Genomic DNA, 21,911 nt, shown 5'->3' on the forward strand with positions numbered 1-21,911 from the left:
AGGTCTGTATGTTTTAAGGGTAGTGTTCTAATATTAACTCTAACTAGACTGTAAAAAGTTAAGTATATTATAATTTCTAGTGCAATGCTTCTCAATTTGGGTTGATTTTGCCCCCAGGGCACACTTGGTAATATCTGGGGACAATTTTGATTATCATAACAGAGGCAAGGTGCTACTGGCATCTAGAGTGTAGAGGCCAGGGCTGCTGCTAAACATCCTACAACGCACAGAACAGCTTCCCACACCAAAGAATTGTCCTGACCAAAATGTAAATAGTGCTGAGGTTGAGAAACTCTGCCCTAAAGCAACCACAAAATTATAAAATGTTATAGCTAAAAGGCCAATAGATATATTAAAATTGAATTATGAAGAATATTTAACTAACTTTAAAAAGATTGAGAAGAGGACAAAGGAATAAAAAATAGAAGAGGGAAATGAAAAACAAATAATTATTTATTTTTATATATATATAATTAAGGTAGCCTTAACTTCAATCACATCAAAATTACATAAAATGTGAAGGGACTAAACACTCTTATTAAAAGGCAGAGATTATCAGAATGACTCAGTTATGTGATATCTATAAGAAATGCACTTTTAATGCAAAGACATAGATAGTAAATGGGTAAAAAAAAAAAGATATACAATGCAAAAGTAAGATAAAGATGATGGAGTGGCTATCATAATAGTAGATATAAAATAGACTTGTCAAGACATAGAATATTGCCAGAGATAAAGAGGAACACTGTATAATAAAAAAGGCTGAATTTATCTTTAAGACATACCAATAATGAATGTGTATGCACCTAATAGTAAAGAGACAATAAGAAAATCCCACACTGATAGTAGATTTTAACATTCCTCTCTCACTAACTGATAAAAAACTAGACAAAATCAATAAAAACATAGATAATCTAAACAACACATTTATGGAAAACTGCACACAAAATTCTTTTCAATACACATGGTACATTCACCAAGAAATACTATAGTTCAATCAATAAAATGTCTCAACATATTTATAAGGATTAAAATAAAAGATAGTATGTTCTCTAAATTAAAATTTAGTAATAGTAAAATATCTAGGAAAACTCAACTTATTTGGAAATTTGTCAGTACAACTTCTAAAGTATCCATGAGTCAAAGAATAAATCACAAGAAAAATTAGAAACTATTTCTAACTGAATAATAATAGAAGCACAACTTATCAAAATCTGTAAGATACAGTGAAAGTAGTGCTTAGATGGAAATTTATAGCTTTAAATGTTCATATTAGAAAAGAAGAAAGGCATAAATTCAATGCCCTTGGGTTTCAAATTAAAAAGTTGAAAAAAGGAAAAGCAAAGTAAACCAAAAGTATGTAGACGAAAGGAAAAAAAAAAAAGAGCAGAAATCAACTAAATAGAAATCAGACAACAGTGAACATTAACAAAATGAAAAAAGCATGTTCTTATTAAGATGAACAAAATTGATTGGTTCATCAACAGAAAAAAGAGACAGAATGCAGATGACCAATATCAGGAAAGAAGGAAGATATCACTAAATATCTTATAGAATTAAAGGGATAGTAGTGGAATATTAACAACTTTATGCTTTCAAATACAACTTAAACTTAACAAATTCCTTGAAAAATACCATTTACCAAAATTAACACAAAATCAAAGAAGTATGAGTCACCCAATATTTACAAAACAAACTTTGTTATCAAAAACTATCCCACAAAAGAATCTCAGACCCAGAAGATTTCTCTTATAAATTCTATCAAACATTCAAGGAAGAGATAACACCACTCATATACAAAATCTTTTAGAAAATAAAAGAGGAAGGAACACTTTCCAACTTGTTTTACAGTTATAAGGCCAGCATAACCCAAATACCGAAACCTGGCAGAGACATTACGAAAGGATGAAAATAATAGACTAATATCTCTTATGAACATAGACACAAAACTCCTTAAAAAAATATTAGCAAACTGAATCCAACAATGTGTAAAAGGGATAATGCTCCATGACTAAATGTGTTTATCTTAGGAATGCAAGGTTGATTTAATATTTGAAAATTGTAGTAAAAACAAGATTTTTTTAAATTAGGCAACCTGATGGAAAAATGTGCATAAATAAACAAATTCTAAAGAAAAGAAGATTAATAAGAGGTGAGTAACTCTATCAGATATTAAAACATGATAAAAAGTTATAATAATTAAAACCATTTTGTACTTTAATAAACAGATAAATGGAACAGAACGGAGAATCCAGAAATAGGTACAAATACGTGTGATAATGTATATACAATAAAGGGGAAAGGATGGTATATTGAATAAATGATGTTGAGAACTCTAGCCTGCCATCTGGATAAAAAATAAACCTGAGGGGCTGGCCTGGTGGCATAGTGGTTAAGTTCGCACATTCTGCTTTGGCAGCCCAGAGGCCACCGGTTCAGATCCTGGGCGCAGACCTACTCACCGTTCATCAAGCCATGCTGAGGCTGTGTCCCATATTGAAGAGCTACAACTCTACAACTATGATATGCAACTATGTACTGGGGCTTTGGGGAGGAAAAAAAAAAAAAAAGAGGAAGATTGGCAACAGATGTTAGCACAGGGCCAATCTTCCTCAAAAAAAATAACGTAAAAAAATAAAAATAAAGCTAATTGCATATATTTTTCCTTACTTAAGGTAAATTCTAGATGAAATATAAATTTAACTATTTTTAAAAATAAAATTATAAAAACACAGGAAGAAAATTTGGAAACATTTTGTAATTTCAGTGTGGAGAAAGACTTTCTCAAAAAGAAATAAACTTGAAAACCTTGAAAGATGGATAAATTTGACAGGCTAAAACTCAAAGAGTGAGTCATAAATAGCAGTTCACAGAAAAATAAATAAAATGGCTTTCTAACATAAGAAAAACACCTTCAACTTTCTTCAAATTCTAGCAATGGAAATAAAACAAAAGTAAGATATTTTTCTTTATCGCATTGGAAAAGCAAAAGAGTTTCATAATACACAATATTGCTGAGGATGCACAAAAAAGGATACTCTTATACTTCATGGGAGCATAAATTGGTGTCACCTGTTTAGAACGCAATTTGACAATATCTATCAGTTAAAATTCATATGACTTTTGATCTAATAATTCCACTTACAGAAATTCACATTACAGATACATTTGCACATTGGCACAAAGTCCTACAGACAAGAATATTTAGAGCAGCATTGTTTAAAAATAAAAAAAAAATAAAGAAAAAGTAAAAATAGATATCCATTAGTGAGGGGCTAGGTAAATAGATTAGGCTTAAAATGGAAATTCTGCACCATTAAAAAGACTGAGGTTGATCTATACATGATTATATAACAGTCTCCAAGGTATACCACTGGGTAAAACAGCTCGAGGCAAGACAGTTTATGACATGTGTACCATTGGGTAAAATAATTTGTGATGAACATGTGTGTAGAAATATACTTACAAATGTATATAAACACACATATATACATACAAAGACATTTTTATTCTTTTTTTTTTGACGGGGGGGAGGAAGACTAGCCCTGAGCTAACATCGTTGCCAGTCCTCCTCTTTTTGCTGAGGAAGATTGTCCCCAGGCTAACATCCGTGCCCGTCTTCCTCTACTTTATACGGGATGCCATCACAACATGGCCTGACAAGTAGTGTGTTGCTGCGTTCCCGGGATCCGAACCTGCAAACCCTAGGCTGCAGAAGCGGAGCGCACGCACTTAGTCCCTGTGCCACCAGGCCGGCCTGAAGACATTTTTATTCTTATATATTTATAGACTACTTCTTTAAAAAAAATGAAATTGCTGACTATCACCTATGGAGATAATTCTGGAGAACTGAGAGTCGGGAGTGGGAGAGATATTTCCAGAAAATAAACATTTTTGTGATGTTTAAATACACGATTATAATGTGCATATATTATTGAAAAATCTACCCGTTTGAAAAGTTAGTGAACTAAATCAATCAATCAAATCAAGTTAGGGAACTCACTCAATTAATTGCATTGATGAAAAGAGTAAATAAAAAATGGCTTTGGGGCCGGCCCGGTGGCGCAAGCGGTTAAGTGCGCGCGCTCCGCTGCGGCGGCCCGGGGTTCGCTGGTTCGGATCCCGGGCGCGCACCGACGCACTGCTTGGTAAGCCATGCTGTGGCGGCGTCCCATATAAAGTGGAGGAAGATGGGCACAGATGTTAGCCCAGGGCCGTCTTCCTCAGCAAAAAAAAAAGAGGAGGATTGGCGGATGTTAGCTCAGGGCTGATCTCCTCACAAAAAAAAAAAAAAAAAAAAAAAAAAAAAAATGGCTTTGATATGGTATGCTTTACGTAAGTGAAACCAATTACTTGATCAAACTGTGCTTTAGAAAGATTTTTCAGTTCTTTCTCTGTGCCAGGCCCAAGGCAAGGTGCGTAAATGACAAAAACAAACAAACAAACACACAAACAAAAAACAAATGTACCTGCCCTCAAGTTGCTCACAGTGTAATGGGAAGAGCTCACATTCAGAGGCTCAGAGAAAGACTGCTCTCCCTCAGGCTTAGATCTAAAATGTTTAGGAAAGGCAGTTCCTTCTGAAACCATAACAAGAGCCTACTCAGCTCAGCAAGTCTCTTCTGTAGACCCAACAGGTCTCCTGGTAACTGTCAACATCTCTAAGACAGTTGACCTCCCCTCCACTAAGCTTCCAGAGAAGATCCCAAGGAGACTTCTTTTAAGAAGAGCTATTAGCCATCGTGGATTCTGTCCATTGAACTTTACAGCATAGTTTCAATTCCAAAGGCGTTACACTTTGTCCTACGTCCACTCCTTTGGTTTTGCTGTTTCTTTGCTTTGGAATATTCTCAAACTTTTGTTCTCCTTCTTTGGCTAACTCATACCTGACACCCAATATTGGCTCAAGTGCCTCTCCAGGAAAGCTTCTCTGATTCTCTGCCACAAGAATTAGGTTGAGAACCTTTCCTCCACGCTCCCACAGCTCTTTCCACCTTACTCTCAACCATTTACTTGTCAGGTTCTCATATTAAAGTACAAATTTACTTAAAGCTATATCCATGGTGTCCGACATGGAACAGGAACTCAATGATTGATGGATTCAACTGTAGAGCTTCACTGTTCTCCTCTGGGTTCTCCCAGCTTACTGTGCTCAACTGACTTTGTGACTGATTTCTCTATATGCCCTGCCCCTACTGCACCATCTTCTCAAGTCTAAGACATCATACTCACTTGTCCAGTGACATCCTAGGGAAGGCAAACTTGCCCAGGCAGATGCGATAGACAGCACTCAGGGGAATCCGCTGCAACTGCACACAGCTGAGCATGATGAAGTCATACTTGCAGATCAAGAGAGTCTGGTCTGTGACCAGCAAAACCCTCTCCTTCTCGTTGTTCCAGTGGTCTATCCTGTAGGGATCATCACAGAGAAGAAAAGTTGATGGCACAATCTTTCTAAGTTAAAGATAATAGCATTCGCTGAAACATTTCTAGTAACACAGAAGATGGTAAGGTTTGATCACCTCAGAAGAAAAAGGGGCTGAAGAATACCTAATGCCTTTCTCTTTTCTCAGTCCAGCCCCGCGACCAAGGGAGGAGGGAAAACAGAAAGTCACAGGGATATGTTTTATGGCCACAGAGCTCAGAGATGTTTACCCATGACGGGACCCATCAGAGGAAGAGCAAGTTTGTATCATGTTGGCTGTCAACTGATTCACGTTCCTCCACATCTTCTCAGTTCTTAGGAAAACTTCGTGGAGAAAATCTTCCTCCAAGGACATCAAAAATGTCTGTTTGTTCTAATTCAATCTGTACCACAAACTTTGCTCGCTATACATTAGCTTATGCTAATCTCCAAAGGTTGAATTGTGACCTTTTTTATCTCCCGATAAAATAGAGACTTGAACACAAGTTCACTGACTCCCAAGCCATCACTATTTCAGCTCATTCTATCACATCCTTGTGGTAGAAATATAGTGAAGCAAGTGGAGTGGGATTCTTATGAGCCAAGGACAAAGTAGACACTAGATAAGTGTTTACTGAATTGATTTGCTTCAGACTTGAGAGCCTTTTAGGGCATGCATGGAAAGTTCCGACTGAGGGTTAAGACTCTCTCCAACAGAGAGAATAAGAAGGAATCAAAACAATGGCTTCTGGCTAAAAGAAAGTGAGCATGGCCTGTAATTCCTCTCACCCTCAGCATTTTTGCTGTCTGTATACTATAGCCTTTAGGATACAGCACTTCATGACTTTTATCAGAATTGTTTTAGTATATGTTTTGTTTTCCCTAAAAGACTGAAAAGGATGATTTGTGACTGAATCCTCAACACAGAACCAATCTAATGTACAGATAGTATGGGCATCACACTTCCATCCATTCTCACACAGCAACCACAGTGCTATTTTTAAAGTACAAACAGAATGACATCACTCCCCTGTTCACTTTATTAAATAGCATCCCTTTGATCTTAGGATCAAATCCAAGTTATGTAATATGGACGGCAGGTCCATGTATGGTCTGGCCTCTGACCAGAGTCATCTCATAGCAGGCTGAGAACACTCATTGTCCAAGTCATGGTTCAAATGCCTCATTCAAAGAGGATTTCTTAAATTCCTATGTAAACTTAACCCCCTATTACACTCTCTCAAAACATCCTGATCCTTTTTCCTTTGTGGTACTTATCACTGTTTGTAAGGAGGAATGGTATGTAAAATGTTTAGCAACAGCTACCACATGGACACTGCCTGATCAGTACAGAGGATAGGGCAATGCCAATGAGTAGGGATTATCATCCCTACACGTAAGTGTGTGTTTGTGTGTGTGTGTGTTCCATGAAGGCCGAGATTGTGAATGCTGGGCTACTCTGTCCAGTTCCTGTCAAATAGCCTGCACTAAATAAATATCTGTTGAGTGAATAAATGAACACCAGTCATCATGATTTTGGAGGCCTTTGGGCTGGGTGAGGGTCGCGAGTGGGAACTTCCAGCTCTGTCACTTACTAGCTCTGTAAGACCGGACATTTCATCTGTCTATGGCTCATGTTCTTATTTGTAAAATGGAGACGATACTAGTACTCATCTCATAAGTTTGGGGAGAGGATTAAGGGGAATGATTCTCAATCAGTACTCTATAAACTAGCTGTTATTATCACTGGCAGGGACCTAAGTCACTGAGTAATTTTGGGTAACCCAAATATATGTCATTCCTCAGCGCAATCTAAAGACAGACAGGCAAGAGAAAGTTAGCAGTTAACTCAATGGGTGGAGGAAAAGGAGGAAACAAGGAGAGAAAAAGGGAGATGAAGGAGAAAGAAAGTGGGAGAACCAAAAGAAGGAAGAAAAGAAGGAGGAGATCTGAGATCGGTGATGGAAGCCCTATGTATGCTAGCCATTATGCACATACAAGTGTTAGCTCTACACCTCCCCACAACTCTTCAAAGACAGTCACATCTAAAGTCACTCAGCTAGAATACAACACTAGAGCTCGTGGTGTACAGTCCAAGAGATTTGGTTTAAATCTTGGGTCTACAATTTCCATCCATTCCAACAGCACCGCGATACTCAACTCCTATTCCACTGAGACCAGGAGAGAATTCTTGATAATCTGTTTAACACTCTCAGTTTTAGTCAGAAAGAGACGGGAACTCTGAAATGTCTTATCAGATATCTACATAAATTCCTTTAAATAGATTGCATCTACTTAGCAGCAAGTTATAAGCTGCTGCCTAATAAACCAGACTTGTTTTTAGTCTAAAAAAACCACAGCTTTTGGTTGAATGGTTTTACTGAAAATGTCAGCACTCCATAATGAGATTTATTTTAAAAGGTAAAGGATTCGGGAAAAGAAGAATTCTTTTTAGGAACACAGAGTGCTCTGCTGTGACACAGACTCTGCATAATTTACATATTGGGAAAGTCTGAATTCAAGCAAACACACAGGATTATAAATAGTTTAAGGCCACCATCTCTAGCTCCTGGGTGGTACATTTATTTATTTAGACTTCAATCACACCTTTTTCCCCAAATAACTCATGGAGAAAACATTGAATTTCATATTTGTAATATTAATATAAAGTTTGGTTGGCAATAATATCCACAACAAATACAGGAGTAAGAATAACAATAATATATTGTGTTTGTACAGCTCGTGGAGGTTCACCAAAGCCTTTGAAGATCAATGCCCTTATTTAATCCTCACAACAACCCTTCGGACTAGATGTTAATACCTTCATTTTAAAGACAAGGAAACTAAGGTCCAGAGACCCTTAAAATGACTTGCTCCATGTTTTACACCTAGCAAGCAGTAGTGCAGGGACCTGAAACAGGTATCAATCAAGACACCAAATCCACCCATAGTGTCCATTTTCTTCCCAGTACCACCCACCTCCAAATAGAGGTCCCTTCAGTGTGGTGTAAAAATGTGGTAAAACCCACTTCTGGAAGGAGCGGATGTGATGATGTATACCATTCTTGGAATTGCTCTCTCTGGCAAACCTCTCACCCAAAACAACACTCATGGCAGTCCCTTACAAACCTTACCCTTTCCAGAGTTCCCTATCTTGGGGGAAAACCCTCCTTCTATCCAGTTATGCGAGCTAGAGACTTAGGAGTCATTCTGGACTCATCCCATTTCCTGACCTCCTATGCCAAGTCCTAACCATTTTACTCCCAATATATCTCTCAAAGCCCCTGCTTATCTCCATCTCAACCTTCACCATCCTAATCCAGTCTTCCCTCATCTCTTGCCTGGACTGTTACAATCACCCTCTATCTAGGCTTGGGCTTCTAGTCACCTAGACCTGGTTTACCTACATCTACTCCTTTTTCCTTTCAACCTCATCACCATACTGCAGTAAGGTGGACTTTTAAAAAAAACAAATCTGGCCTTCACCTCCCCACTCCAGCTCAAACACTTCAATAGTTCTCCATAGCTCCTATGAGAAATGATGAAAATTCTTCACCTGGTCTAAGAGGCTCTGCAGGGTCAGGCCTTACCTATTTCTTTCACCTCATCTCAGGCCACATCTCTCCACTCCATTCTCCTTGATCTTCTTTCAGTTTCTTGTACTCACTGTGCCCACTCCTACTAAAGGGACTTTGCACATGCTGTTCCCTCTGCTGGCAATGTTTTTCCTAATATTTTTTACCTAGTTAACTCCTACAGTGCTGAGCTCAATTACTTCTTACACTGGCAAGCTTTCCTAGACCTCTGTGACTTCTTTTCTTTCTAACATATACTTTCATAGCACTGCACATTTCTCCTTCACAGTATTTATCCCAGATGCAATTTTACAGTTATTTCTATGATTGCCTAATTAATGTCTGTGTCTTCTCCTATATTGTAAACCCCACAAAGACAGAATCAGTTCTTAGCATTGTATCTCCAAGGTTGTAGGTATCCAAAAAATATTTCTGAAATGAATTAGTAAAGAATTACCAACCCCTGTGCTGTGCAAACTATATGCTTTGGGGAATCCTATCCTCAGCGTTACACATTGAAATACTCCACTCCAAAATAGCACATTTTCAAGAAATAATCGGTAACATTGGGAAAATGTGCATGCCATAAGAGTGAGAAAGAGCAGGATACAACATGTTACTTCCAATTTTGTAACAACAACAGCAAAAATATACATAGATCAAAATGTTAATACTCATTATTTCTGAGTCGTGGGATTTCAAATGACTTTATTGCTTTTCATGCTTCTATTAGCCAGAGTTTAATTTTTTTTATAGTGAACATATTTTACTTTTATGATAAAAAAGATATTTTTAAAAATAAAAAATCTCACCCCTCCTTCATGTTCTCAGCTTAAATGCTGTCTGTTTCACAGAGCCTTACCCTCACCTCCTCACCCCAAGTGGATGTCATCTTTCTTTCCTTTAAATACACGCAAGCCTCTATCACTGCCTCAGCTGGGGCCCTCGTCACACCCTTCTCTACATGAGGGTGATTTCTGTACTTGTCCTATTGTTTCCCCCATGTTTGATGAGAGACCATCTAGTGGAGAGATGGTGCCTAAGTCATGTCTGGGTCCCCTCACTGTGCCCAGCACAGAGCCAAAGAGAGAGCAGCGTCTTAGCAAGTGAGCAGAACATGGAATTAAAAACTAGGACCATAAGATTCACCCCCTCAGGTGTGAGAGCCAGTTTCTCCCGGCAGAAGATTTGCTTCTGCTCCTCTTGCCCCCGCTGTTCCTCAGCACCACCGTCATCTCACTATTTGAGGAGGAAGGGGCCTAGACCCTCCAGTATAAGAGGGAACGCAGGAGCCCTGTGAGATTTGCAGTTTCCTGGGATGACAACAGTTTCGCCAGCAGAGGGCAACAGCGAACTAGCAAAGACGGGCCGGACCCAGCAGAGCAAGTTTCCAGGACCCCTACCCAGTTACTCAAATCATCCCAGATGCCCACTCAGTGGCCCCAGCCCTACGCCTAACAATACTTTCAGTTGCTCATTTAAGGCTGTGTCAAATCAATTTGTTGTTTAGAAATGATTTTCCTCCAAAAAAATTTTTTTTCTAATAGTGTTCCCCCCACACACACATGCACATGCACACAAGCACACGCACAAACACCATTCACCAGAGGCATCTTCCCTGATACTGAATAGAGTGACTATACCTGATTTACAAATCAATCTTCCTTCATGTGCCCCTCTAGCCTCTGAGCATAGCCCAGCCCTTGAAAGAGGAAGACAGTATCTTGGCTAGCCAGGAATCGGCAACCCAAGAGAAAAACACTGATTCATTCATTCCACACATATTCCCTGAGCACCCAGTGAGTTCCAGGCCCTGAAGAGAATCCAATTTCGGTTTGCTCTTCAAACACAAACAGATGAAAAATGCATGGCATTGAAGCAAAGCAATTTCCCTCCCCCTGAGTTAAGTGAAGTCTTATAAAACCTTTAGCTAAATAATCCACATGCAATTCTTTTAGTCATTTGGTTACTCTTTGTTGGGTCTCTCCAATTTGTTTAGAATAGAAGACCCTCCAAGTAAACACAGCATTCTAATAAAAACCCGATGTCTGCAAACCTTCCCTGTTCCCGGGTCCCCTGACATGACTTCCTGTGGTTCATTTTTTCTCCCCACTACCCTGTGCAGCCAGTTATGTACCAGGCTCTGAACTAGGTACTGGGAATAATGAGAAGAGCATTCTGCTCTTAAGGAATACACAATTCTCTAAGATGTGAGATGAAACCACGTAGGGAAGAGACTTGATAATGGTAACACAAGTCCACAGACTCAGGTATCCAGATTCCCAGTCCATTGCCCACAGGGCTGAGGAAAATGAACCCCAGGCATCTATCATTTGATGCCCTTGAAGAAGATTCTCTTATCAATATTTCATTTCTTGCTGTTTGGTGAAGACCTCAGTGTTGGAAAAGCACAAATTGCAAAGTACAAATGAATCTTTGGAATGGACACAAAAAAGGTGTCAGGGGTATTTATTCATTTCTTCAACACTTCTTTAAATTGTACCACTATAGGACAGACAGTGTCCCCCTAAAACATAGACAGGATGGACCTGGAAATATCCATTTACGTACCCACAAAGACTATTATTTTTCCTAAGTAAGAGAAGTCCTACCATGGAAATTCATATTGTTTCAGTTGATTGCCAAAAAAACAATGGTCAGTTTTTCCCTTGGAAAACAAAGGGGTTTGTGAATTCTAAAAATATAATAAAAATTATAAACAATCAGTTTTAGTTTGGAAATTACACATATATATAATTTATATATATAAATGTGTATGTATATGTATATATACAGACGCATATGTACACGTATGCCAGGTCTGAAGCTTCTGAGATCTACATGCAATTATGAATAATTCTTTTTTTTTTTTTTGTAAGATCGGCCCTGAGCTAACATCTGCCAATCCTCCTCTTTTTGCTGAGGAAGACTGGCGCTGGGCTAACATCTGTGCCCATCTTCCACCACTTTATATGGGATGCCGCCACAGCATGGCTTGACAAGCAGTGCATCAGTGCTCGCCCGGGATCCGAACTGGTGAACCCCGGGCCGAGGCAGCAGAGCACACGAACTTAACAGCTTGCGCCACCAGGCTGGCCCCCTGCACTTATGAATAATTCTGCCATGCATTTTTCTTAGACTGTAGTAACAGATGCCTCTATCGATTGGGGGTCTTCTGTGGATCAGGTATTTTGCCAGATGCTATGTACGTGTAACTTCTTTTAATCTTCACCAAACAATCCTGATGAATACAGGTGAGGAAACTGAGGCTCAAGGAGGTGTTATGGACTGATCGTTTGTTTCCCCTCAAAATTCATATGTTAAAACCCTAACACCACAATGTGATGGTACTAAGAGGTGGGGCCTTTGGGAGGTGATTAGGTTTCAACGAGGTTATGAGAGCAGAGCTTCCATGATGGGATTAGTGCCCTTAAAAGAAGAAGAAGAGACACCAGAGCTTCCTCCCTCCAGGATGTGAAAAAACAGTGAGAAGGTGAGCCAGGAAGAGAGCCCTCACCAAGGACTGAATCTGTAGGCATCTTGATTTTGGACTTCCAAGCTTCCAGAACTGTGAGAAATAAATGTCTGTTGTTTAAGCTGCCAAGTCTACAGTATTTTGGTACAGCAGCCGGAACTGACTAATACAGGAGGTTAACTTGTTCTAAGTAACATAGCCAAGATTCACCCAAGGTATGTTTCACTTTAAACCCTTGACCTCTCTACTTTACCAAACCACCTTCCACTGGGAAGGTAATGAAATCTCTCCATGTAATCAATAAATATTGCAAATATCTATACTATATCAAAGACATTGTATAGGTGCTCAGACTATAACGTCCTCTACAATTGTCTCTGTCCTTAAGAAGCTTGTCATCTAATGTGGGAGAAGATAAGTACATCAAATATCACGGTATAGAGTGATAAATAATAACATGGAAATTTGTATACTATCTATGGAAATCTCAATTAATGGTTAACATTTATTTAGTTCTTAGTTTGGATGAGTTTTTGCTTTAAGTGTTTCATATGGATTACTTCATTTATGCTCACAGCAACTCTCTAAGGAAGGTAGTGTCATTATCCCCATTTTACAGATGAGCAAATAAAGCATAAAAAAGTTAAATAACTTGCCCAAAGTCTTACAGTCTGAAGTTCTAGAACTGCAATTCAAACTGAGGGAGTCTGCCTCCAGAACCCATGCTTTTAACTAAACACTTTGCTTTGCAGAAAGACATCTAAAATCACCTAGGAAGTCAGGTAAGGCTCTAGGTGAAGTGTGCTGGAAGGTTTTGAAGGATGAGCAGGAGACAGCTTGATGCAGAAGGCAGAGTAATTAATTTCAGACAGATGGAGTTGCATGTGTGAACACGTACAGGGACACGTTCGGGATGACTTAGATGAAACGTGTTCACACAGTATGTAAATGAAAACCATCAAAATAGAATTACTCTAAAAAAGGAGGATAGCACCCATGAAGTTTCTCATTCAAGATTGCTGAGATGGGATCCCAGGCATTTATATCCTTTTATATCTGATAAGAGCTTAATGTCTAAAATATATAAAGAACTCATACAACTCAACAACAGAAAAAAACAAACAACCTGATTGAAAAATGGGCAGAAGATATGAACAGACATTTTTCAAAAGAAGATATACAGATGGCTAACAGGCGCGTGAAAAGATGTTCAACATTACTAAGTATAAGGGAAATGCAAATCAAAACTACAATGAGATATCATCTCAGACCTGTCAGAATGGCTATTATTAAAAAGACAAGAAATAAAAAGTGTTGGAGAGGATGTGGAGAAAAGGGAACCCTCCTACACTGCTGGTGGGAATGCAAACTGGTGCAGCCACTATGGAAAACAGCATGGAGATTCCTCAAAAAATTAAGAATGGAACCATCATATGACCCAGCTCTTCCGCTTCTGGGTATTTAACCAAAGAACACAAAAACACTAATTCGAAAAGATATATGCACCTGTATGTTCATTGCAGCATTATTTCACAATAGTCAAGACTTGGAAACAACCTAAGTGCCTGTCAATGGATGAATGGATAAAGATGTGGTATATATACACAAGGGACTACTACTCAGCCATAAAAAAGATGAAACTTTCCGATTTGTGACAACACAGATGGACCTTGAGGGTATTATGTTAAACGAAATAAGTCAGATGCAGAAAGTCAAATACCATATGATTTCACTCATATGTGGAAGATAAACAACAACAAAAACAACAAACACACACATGGATATAGAAAATAGATTGGTGGCTACCAGAGGGGAAAGGGAAAGAGGGAAGGTGAAAGAGATAAAAAGACACATGTGTACGGTGACAGATGGCAATTAGACTTTGGGTGGTGACTGTGATGCAGTCCACACAGAAATCAAATATAATGATGTACACCTGAAATTTATATAATGTTATAAACCAATGTTACCTCAATAAAAAATAAATAAAAATGTAAAAATATAAAAAATAAATAAAAGCTATCCAGATGCAGAACCAAGGTTTTGAAAGACCAGGACATTTTCTGGAGCTGATACAGAAATTTGAGTCATTTCTAAAGCTTTCAGCCACCCAGATGGGACCTCTTTCAGCTTAGACCCAAAGAATCTTTAGGTGGCACTGGAAAATTAGTGGATTTACCCGACATTTCAAATTGGAATGCCTCAGAGTATTTCCAAGGAGTGCTTGTCCAATCCAAATAATTAATCCTGACACCCTCACTTTATCAAAAGTTCTCTAAACTCTAGGAATGAACCGCTTCTGCTTCTTATTCCCCAAGCCAGGATAACTAAGATCAGAGAGCATCACTATAGCATGTCATAGTCCCAGCGTGGTCCTGGCACAGAGAAACTGCTTTGTGAATGTTAATTTCTTTTTTTATGTCCCTTCCCTGAAGACAAACTGCACTTGACCAGCAGTTTTGTCAAGACTCTACAAATGAGTCTTCACTTCATTTTACACTTCAAGTGCTAGATTCCTGAGCAGTGGTGGGACCTATCACAGATGCCTGGGGTTGGAGACGCAGCTCTGCCCCTTCCCAGATGTAAGATCTTGCAAAAGTTACTTATCATTTCTAAAATTCATTTTTCACATCTCCAAAATGAAAATAATAATAGTACATACCTCATAGGGTTGTTGTGAATTTAAGAGAGAGTGCATATAGAACACTTAGTAAAATACAAAGCACACACAAAATACTCAGTTATTGTTGCCTATTAATATGATGATGACGATGACGATGATGATGATGAACTCCTTTAAATCCCCTTTAAACACTTGTGCAACATTTATTAAATTAACAAATAAATTAATGAATGAGTGATTGAAGCAAATCCACTTAAAGAGAACTCCTGAAACCTATCACAGTTTTCAGAAATACAAAATGTTTCTATTTTGATTTCCTAAAAATTAAAACGGCGGTCATTAATTTCATATATATAAGACAAGTGTCTGCCTGTTTACCTTTTTGTTTGTCTGACACAGCTGGGTGCATTTTCATTATATTGAACGTTATATTTGAGTTACTCTAACTTAAAATATAGACTATGCACTGTATGTGAAACTTCCTTTGTAGATGGCTGCTGTGGGAGCCCTTAGAAGATAAGGATCAGGAGTAGTTGAAACAAAGACTCACAGGAAACACATTAGAGTGTCGATTGCAGGAGTCATGTCACATTCCTTTAGATACTCTAGCCAGAGAAGACAACAGCGGACTCAAATATAAGCCCAAGTCAGAAGTCACAGAGCAGCAGCTAAGGATTATTGCTCAAAGTCAAGTCCTTGATTTGCAATTGAACAACTTCTCTCTATGTGGCATTAGGAAGGTATTTCTTTAAAGAACCAATACCAGGAAATCGGTCCAGAAATAATCGCACATAATGATCCAACAAATATTTATTGAGCAATTATTATACTCCAGGCTGTGGTGGTATAGTGGTGAACGAAACAAGCCCCTGTTCTAGGAGAAGACACAGACAAAAAGAAACAGACACATAAATATAGAGACCTAGACAAAAGGGAGACAGGTGAATACCTGTAGGAATAGTATCTAGGAGAGTGAAGAGCTAGTGCAAAGGCCTCGAAATGGGACCCATCATGTTTCCTAAAACAGCAAGGAAGCCAGGGTGACCAAAGCAAAAGGAACCAGGAGGAGAGTGGAGGACATTTAAGCAGAAGCCAGATCACAGGCTGGAACAACCACAGTTTCTTTGCAATTTAGGAATGTTTTTCATATTAAATGGTTATTATCCTCCATTTTACAGTTGGAGGAACCAAGCCTCAATAAAGTGACTCCTATCTAGTACTAAGTAACAAAGTCAAGGCCAGAATCGAGCTCTTCGGACCCCCAGCCCAGACCATATATGTTCCATCTAGCTGCTTCTCCCACTTATTTTCCTATGCTGCTAGGGCAACTTCCCTCTTTCTACCACAATACCATCAGAAAGAGGATATTTTAAAAGCTACACAAAAGACAAGACTCTGGGCACACCCCATCCTTCTCTCTTTCCCACAAAATGACTGAATAGCTGTTGAATAGCTCAAGTCCTCCACAGCACACCAGGAGCTAACCAGGGGCCCACCCCCTGAGTGGCTCTCTCCTCCCCTGAATTCACTGCAGGGAAAAGAACTCACTTGATCAGAAGCCAAGGAAGCTGGCAGGAGAACAAGGCCTAATTTTGAGGAGGCGGCAGAGAGGGGAGAACAGAGGGACAAGATACAACAAATGTTCACATTTTGCCACCTCCATTGTTGTATTTTTTTAAAACGGGAGACATGTCTGCTTACTGTACTGTTAGTTACAGATCTCTGGGTATAGGAGACACAGCCCAGATCAGGCAAGCCCAAGAAAAGGAGATGTGTTATAAAAATACTCTGAGGAATCCCTCAAAAATCCAAGAACAGGAACCATGCTCAGCTGGGCTTTATGAAACCTGGAAAGTCACAGGAACAAAAGTCACTTTCTCAGAGGCTGTCTCGATCACAATTTCTGTGTGTCTCTCTACACATCTCACCTGTCTCCTCTTGACTGGTGTGCTCTCTCTGCTCACTGCCAATGTTCATTTCTCTTTAATTCCATCTAGCCTATGACCTTTAATTGTTTCCATTGTCTTGACTATACATGAATTTTCAGATCCGCTCTCATAGCTAACTGGCCTCTGTAACTCTGTGTCTCCCAGTTCAAATTCTCCAGACAGGGAATTCTTTTCGTCCAAGTCATTCCTTTGAGCTTTCTTTTTGCGTCACAGGCCAGCTAATGGATTAGCCCCTCTTTGTCCAATCAGCTATCGCCAGGGCCTGAAGTTACCCAGTAGAAAACAGGAATTGCCAGTGAGGTATACTTTATTGCTCTTTTTCAGAATTATTTTAGCTATTCTAATTCCTTTGTCTTTCCATAAAAATTTTAGAATAATCTTGCCTGCACCTACAAAACATCTTGCTGAGATTTTGAAAGGAATTATGTAAACCGATACATCAAATTTGCAGAGAATTGACATCTTTACTATATTGGATCTTCCAATCCATGAACACGGTATGTCTCTTCATTTATTTAGATCTTATCTGATTTCTTTCTTTAGCATTCTGTAGCTTTCTGCATGCAAGTCCTATGCATATTTCATTAGATTTACACCTAAGTATTTCTTTCATGAGTGATTATAAATGTTATTGTATTTTAAATTTATTTTTACTTCTTTAATGCTAGTGTATAGAAATACAATTGATTTTTATATGTTGATCTTGTACCCTGAAACCCTGCTAAACTCATTTGTTAGTTCTGAGAATTTTTTTGTAGATTCTTTGGAATTTTCTACAAAGACTACCATGCCATCTACAATTAGAGACAGTCTTTATTTCCTTCTATCTGATCTGTATGCCTTTTATTTTCTTTTCTTGACTTATTGTGCTGGCTAAAACTTCCAGTACTATGTTGAATAGTGGTAGTGAAAGTGTACACCTTTGCCTTGTTCCTGATCTTAGGGGGAAATCTGATCTTTTCCGAATAGCATGATGTTAACTGTATGTTTTATGTAGCTGTTTTTTATTAAATTGTAAAAGTGCCCCCTCTGTTATTTTCCTGAGAGTTTTTATCATGAATGGGTGTGTTGAAATTTGTCAAATGCTTTCTCAGCGTCAATTGATCTGATCATGTAATTTTTCTTCTCTGGCCTGATAATATGGTGGATTACACTGATTAATTTTCCAATACTGAACCAGACTTGCATCACTGGCATAAACCTCACTTGGTCATGGTATATAATTATTTTTCTATACTGCTGAATTCTATTTTCTGACATTTTGTTAAGAATTTTTGCAATTATATTCATGAGGGATATTGGGTTGTAGTTTTATTTTTGTAATGTCTTTTTCTGGATTTAGTATCAGGTTAATACTGGCTTCATAGAATGAGCTGGGAAGTGTTCCCTCCTCTTCTATTTTCTGGAAAAGATTATGCAAATTAGTGTTCATTCTTCTCTAAACATTTAATGGAATTCTCCAGAGAAACCATCTGGACCTGGAGATTTCTCTTTTGGGAGGTTTTGATTACAAATGCAATTTCCTAATTGTTATAGGTCTATTCAAACTATCTATTTCATATTGGGTGAGTTGTTGTAGTTTGTGTGTTTTGAAGAATTGGTCCATTTCATCTAAGTTGTCAAATTTATGTGTGTAGAGCTGTTAGCTGTAATCACTTATCATTTCTTTGTTGTTTGCAGGGTCTGTAGCGATATCGCCTGTGTGAGTCCTAACATTCAGACTTTGTGTCTTCTCTCTTTTTGTCTTTGTCAGCCTTGCTAAAAGTTTGTCAATTTTATTGAACTTTTCAGAGGACCAGCATTTTGCTTCATTAACTTTCTCTATTGTTTTGGGTGTTTTTTTTTTTTCACTGATTTCTACTCTTATCTTTATTATTTCCCTCCTTCTGCTCACTTTGGGTGGGTTTGCTCTTCTTTTTCCAGTTTCTTGAAGCAGGAGCTTAAATTATTGATTTAAGACTTTTCCTCAATTGATTTGAATGCTTTTCTTTCAGTACTACAAATTTCTTTCTCAGAACTACTTTAGCTGTATCCTAGAATTTTGATATATTGTATTTTTATTTGCATTCAGTTCATTGTACTTTTTTATTTCCTTTGAAACTTCTTCTTTGACCCCTGGATTCTTTATAAGTATGTTGTTTTGTTTCCAAGGGTTTAGAGATTTTCCTGTTATTTTTCTGTTATTGATTTCTTGTTTGATTTCATTGTAGTCAGAGAACATACTCTGTATGATTTCTTTTTTTTATTTTTATTTTTTTGTGAGGAAGATCAGCCCTGAGCTACCATCCATGCTAATCCTCCTCTTCTTGCTGAGGAAGACTGGCTCTGAGATAACATCTATTGCCAATCCTCCTCCTTTTTTTTCTCCCCCAAAGCTCCAGTAGATAGTTGTATGTCATAGTTGCACATCCTTCTAGTTGCTGTATGTGGGACGTGGCCTCAGCATGGCTGGAGAAGCGGTGCGTCGGTGTGCGCCTGGGATCCGAACCTGGGCCGCCAGTAATGGAGCGCACGCACTTAACCGTTAAGCCATGGGGCCGGCCCCTGAATGATTTCAATTCTTTTAAATTTGGTGAGGTTTGTGTTGTGGCTCAGGATATGTTGGATCTTGGTATACGTTCTGCAGATGCTCGAAAAAAATGTGTATTCTTCTATTACTGGATAGAGTGCTCCATAAATGTTAATTGGATCCTTTTGGTGTCATTGAGTTCTTCTAAATCCTTGCTGACTTACTGCCTATTTGTCATATCAATTATTGAAAGAATGGTGTTAAGTCTCCAAATATAATCATGGATTTATCTATTTCTCATTTCAGTTCTATCAGTGTTTATTTCACATATTTTGTAGCTCTGTTGTTTGGTGCCTACACATTTAGGATTGCTCTGTCTTCTTGGTGGATTGACCCTTTTATCATTATACAATTCCCTCTCTGTCCCTGGTAATTTTCTTTGCTCATGAGTCTTTATTTTCACTAAGTCACAAAGCACAGCAGTTCAGTTAAACTTTGTAGTTCTTTCTACTAAACAAACCATTGGAAGCAGAGGCTCCCTCCTCTTCACATTGATTACTCCTCCTAGACAACCCCCCCTCCATCTTCCTTATAATAAGGCATTTTGAGACAACCTAGGGACTCCATAGAATGAAGACAATTTACCGTTTGTGAATCAGGCAGCACATTTATTCATAAGAGTCTATAATAGTTGTTTTTATAACAGCTGTAGTGGCCTAAATGTGTTGATAGACTCAATATTAAGATTGAGTTCTTATTTATTTTCTTTAATAAAACATACGTTGGCAGGCCTCTAAATAATCAAGATTCAGTTTACGTTATTGGGAAATTATTTCCAGAGCCTACTGCCTTTCTAAAAATGTCAACACTCTATTTGATACCTTTCAGTAACCCAAGAAAGAAATGCCTATAATGGTCTTGAAGGAAACGTCAAGGCAGTGGTATGCCATAAACGGTAAACACATTCTAAAATAATAATGATAATGATGATGCCCTGATTTCATTTCTTTGCTATAAATTCTCCAACCATGACTGATTTCAAGATACCAAGTGAGGTCACTGGACATGCAGTTGGAAGAGATGCACATGGTTGGCTCTCATGAATGGGAGAGCTCACCACACCACAGCATCAAAAGAATGAAGAGGGGCCAGTATAGGGCAATGCAGAGGGCAAGGTGTTGTCAAACTGGGAACACATACCCTGTCTAAAAGCATTCAAATGGCCTATGGAACTCCAATTTGTGACTCCAGAAAAAAATATAATCCAAACTCCTTAGCGTGGCATTCAAAATTCTTGACTTTCTGGTTCCTTTCTACCATTCTGGCTCTTGTTTCTTGTTCTCTCGCTCTTGATCACTATAATCCAGCCACACTGAACTGTTTGCGGTTCCCTGAGCCTGTGTCTGTTACTCTGTACATATTCTTCCCTCTTCCTGGAATGTTCTTTCCCATCATATCTTCTTGGAAATTTCTCTTTATTCTTTAATCCTGGATATCGCCTTCACCTAACTCAATAATACAGACACAGTGAGTTCTGTGCTCCCATAGAATCATTTGCAGGACCTTATATCAGGATTTATCATACTCTGTTACAACTTCGTTTACATGTCCTCCTTCTCCACAAGACTGAGAGCTCCTTGAAGATGGAAATCTTGTCTTATTTGCCTCCATATTTTCATCTCTTAGGGTGGAGTCTGGCTTATGAAAGGATCTCTGTAAATATGTAAATGAATGTATGAAGACTGAATATGGGTAAATAATAATAATAACAAAGTCAACTCTTATGTGGCACATACTATGTAGCAAAAATTGTTGTAAGCATTCTACATATGTTAAGTAATTTAAACCTTAAATTAATAACCCTTTTTACATTCCCATTTTATAAATGATAAAATTGAGGCCCAGAAGATGTAAGAGATTTGTACAACCAAGATCACATAGCTAGTAAGTTATGGAACTGGGCATTTAGCCGCCTCAGACTTTTTTCACTTCTTGGCTCTTTCTGACTCCTCCTGAACTGGTAGCAGTCTTAGGAAAACAAACACTTCCAAGTACATTTGTGACTGCAGTAACTAAATACCCTCACTGTCCTATAATTCAGGTCACTCAGGGACCATTAACTACCTGGATGAGGCTGCTGCCACAGGGAATTTATAGAGAAAAGCAATGTGTTTAATTAAGTGGTTGTCGAAAACACCCACCCAGTATAAATGGAATCTGGCAACAGAGGTGCTTTTGTTGCTGCCAGAGCCCTGCCACAGGTCATTAACATCTTGACAGATTTGAGGCACTTCTCAGCCCAGGTGCTTTCACCCAGGGACAGAAGAAGTCTCGTTGGGCTTTGAGCTGCTTGCAGATCCAGGGAAATGGAGGCAG

The 21,911-nt window shown here is 38.5% G+C and overlaps 1 protein-coding gene across 1 annotated transcript in view; it reads right to left on the bottom strand.

Annotated features, from left to right (window-relative positions):
- The window catches only part of TPRG1 (tumor protein p63 regulated 1), a 106,204-nt gene that overhangs the window by 66,357 nt on the left and 17,936 nt on the right, over positions 1 to 21,911 (bottom strand). Inside the window, exon 3 of the mRNA XM_058556124.1 lies at positions 5,233 to 5,409. Coding sequence (XP_058412107.1) covers positions 5,233 to 5,409 — 177 coding nt within the window. The remainder of the gene's footprint in view (positions 1 to 5,232; positions 5,410 to 21,911) is intronic.

Source organism: Diceros bicornis, chromosome 15 (genome assembly GCF_020826845.1).
Source record: "Diceros bicornis minor isolate mBicDic1 chromosome 15, mDicBic1.mat.cur, whole genome shotgun sequence".
NCBI classification, from domain to species: domain Eukaryota; kingdom Metazoa; phylum Chordata; class Mammalia; order Perissodactyla; family Rhinocerotidae; genus Diceros; species Diceros bicornis.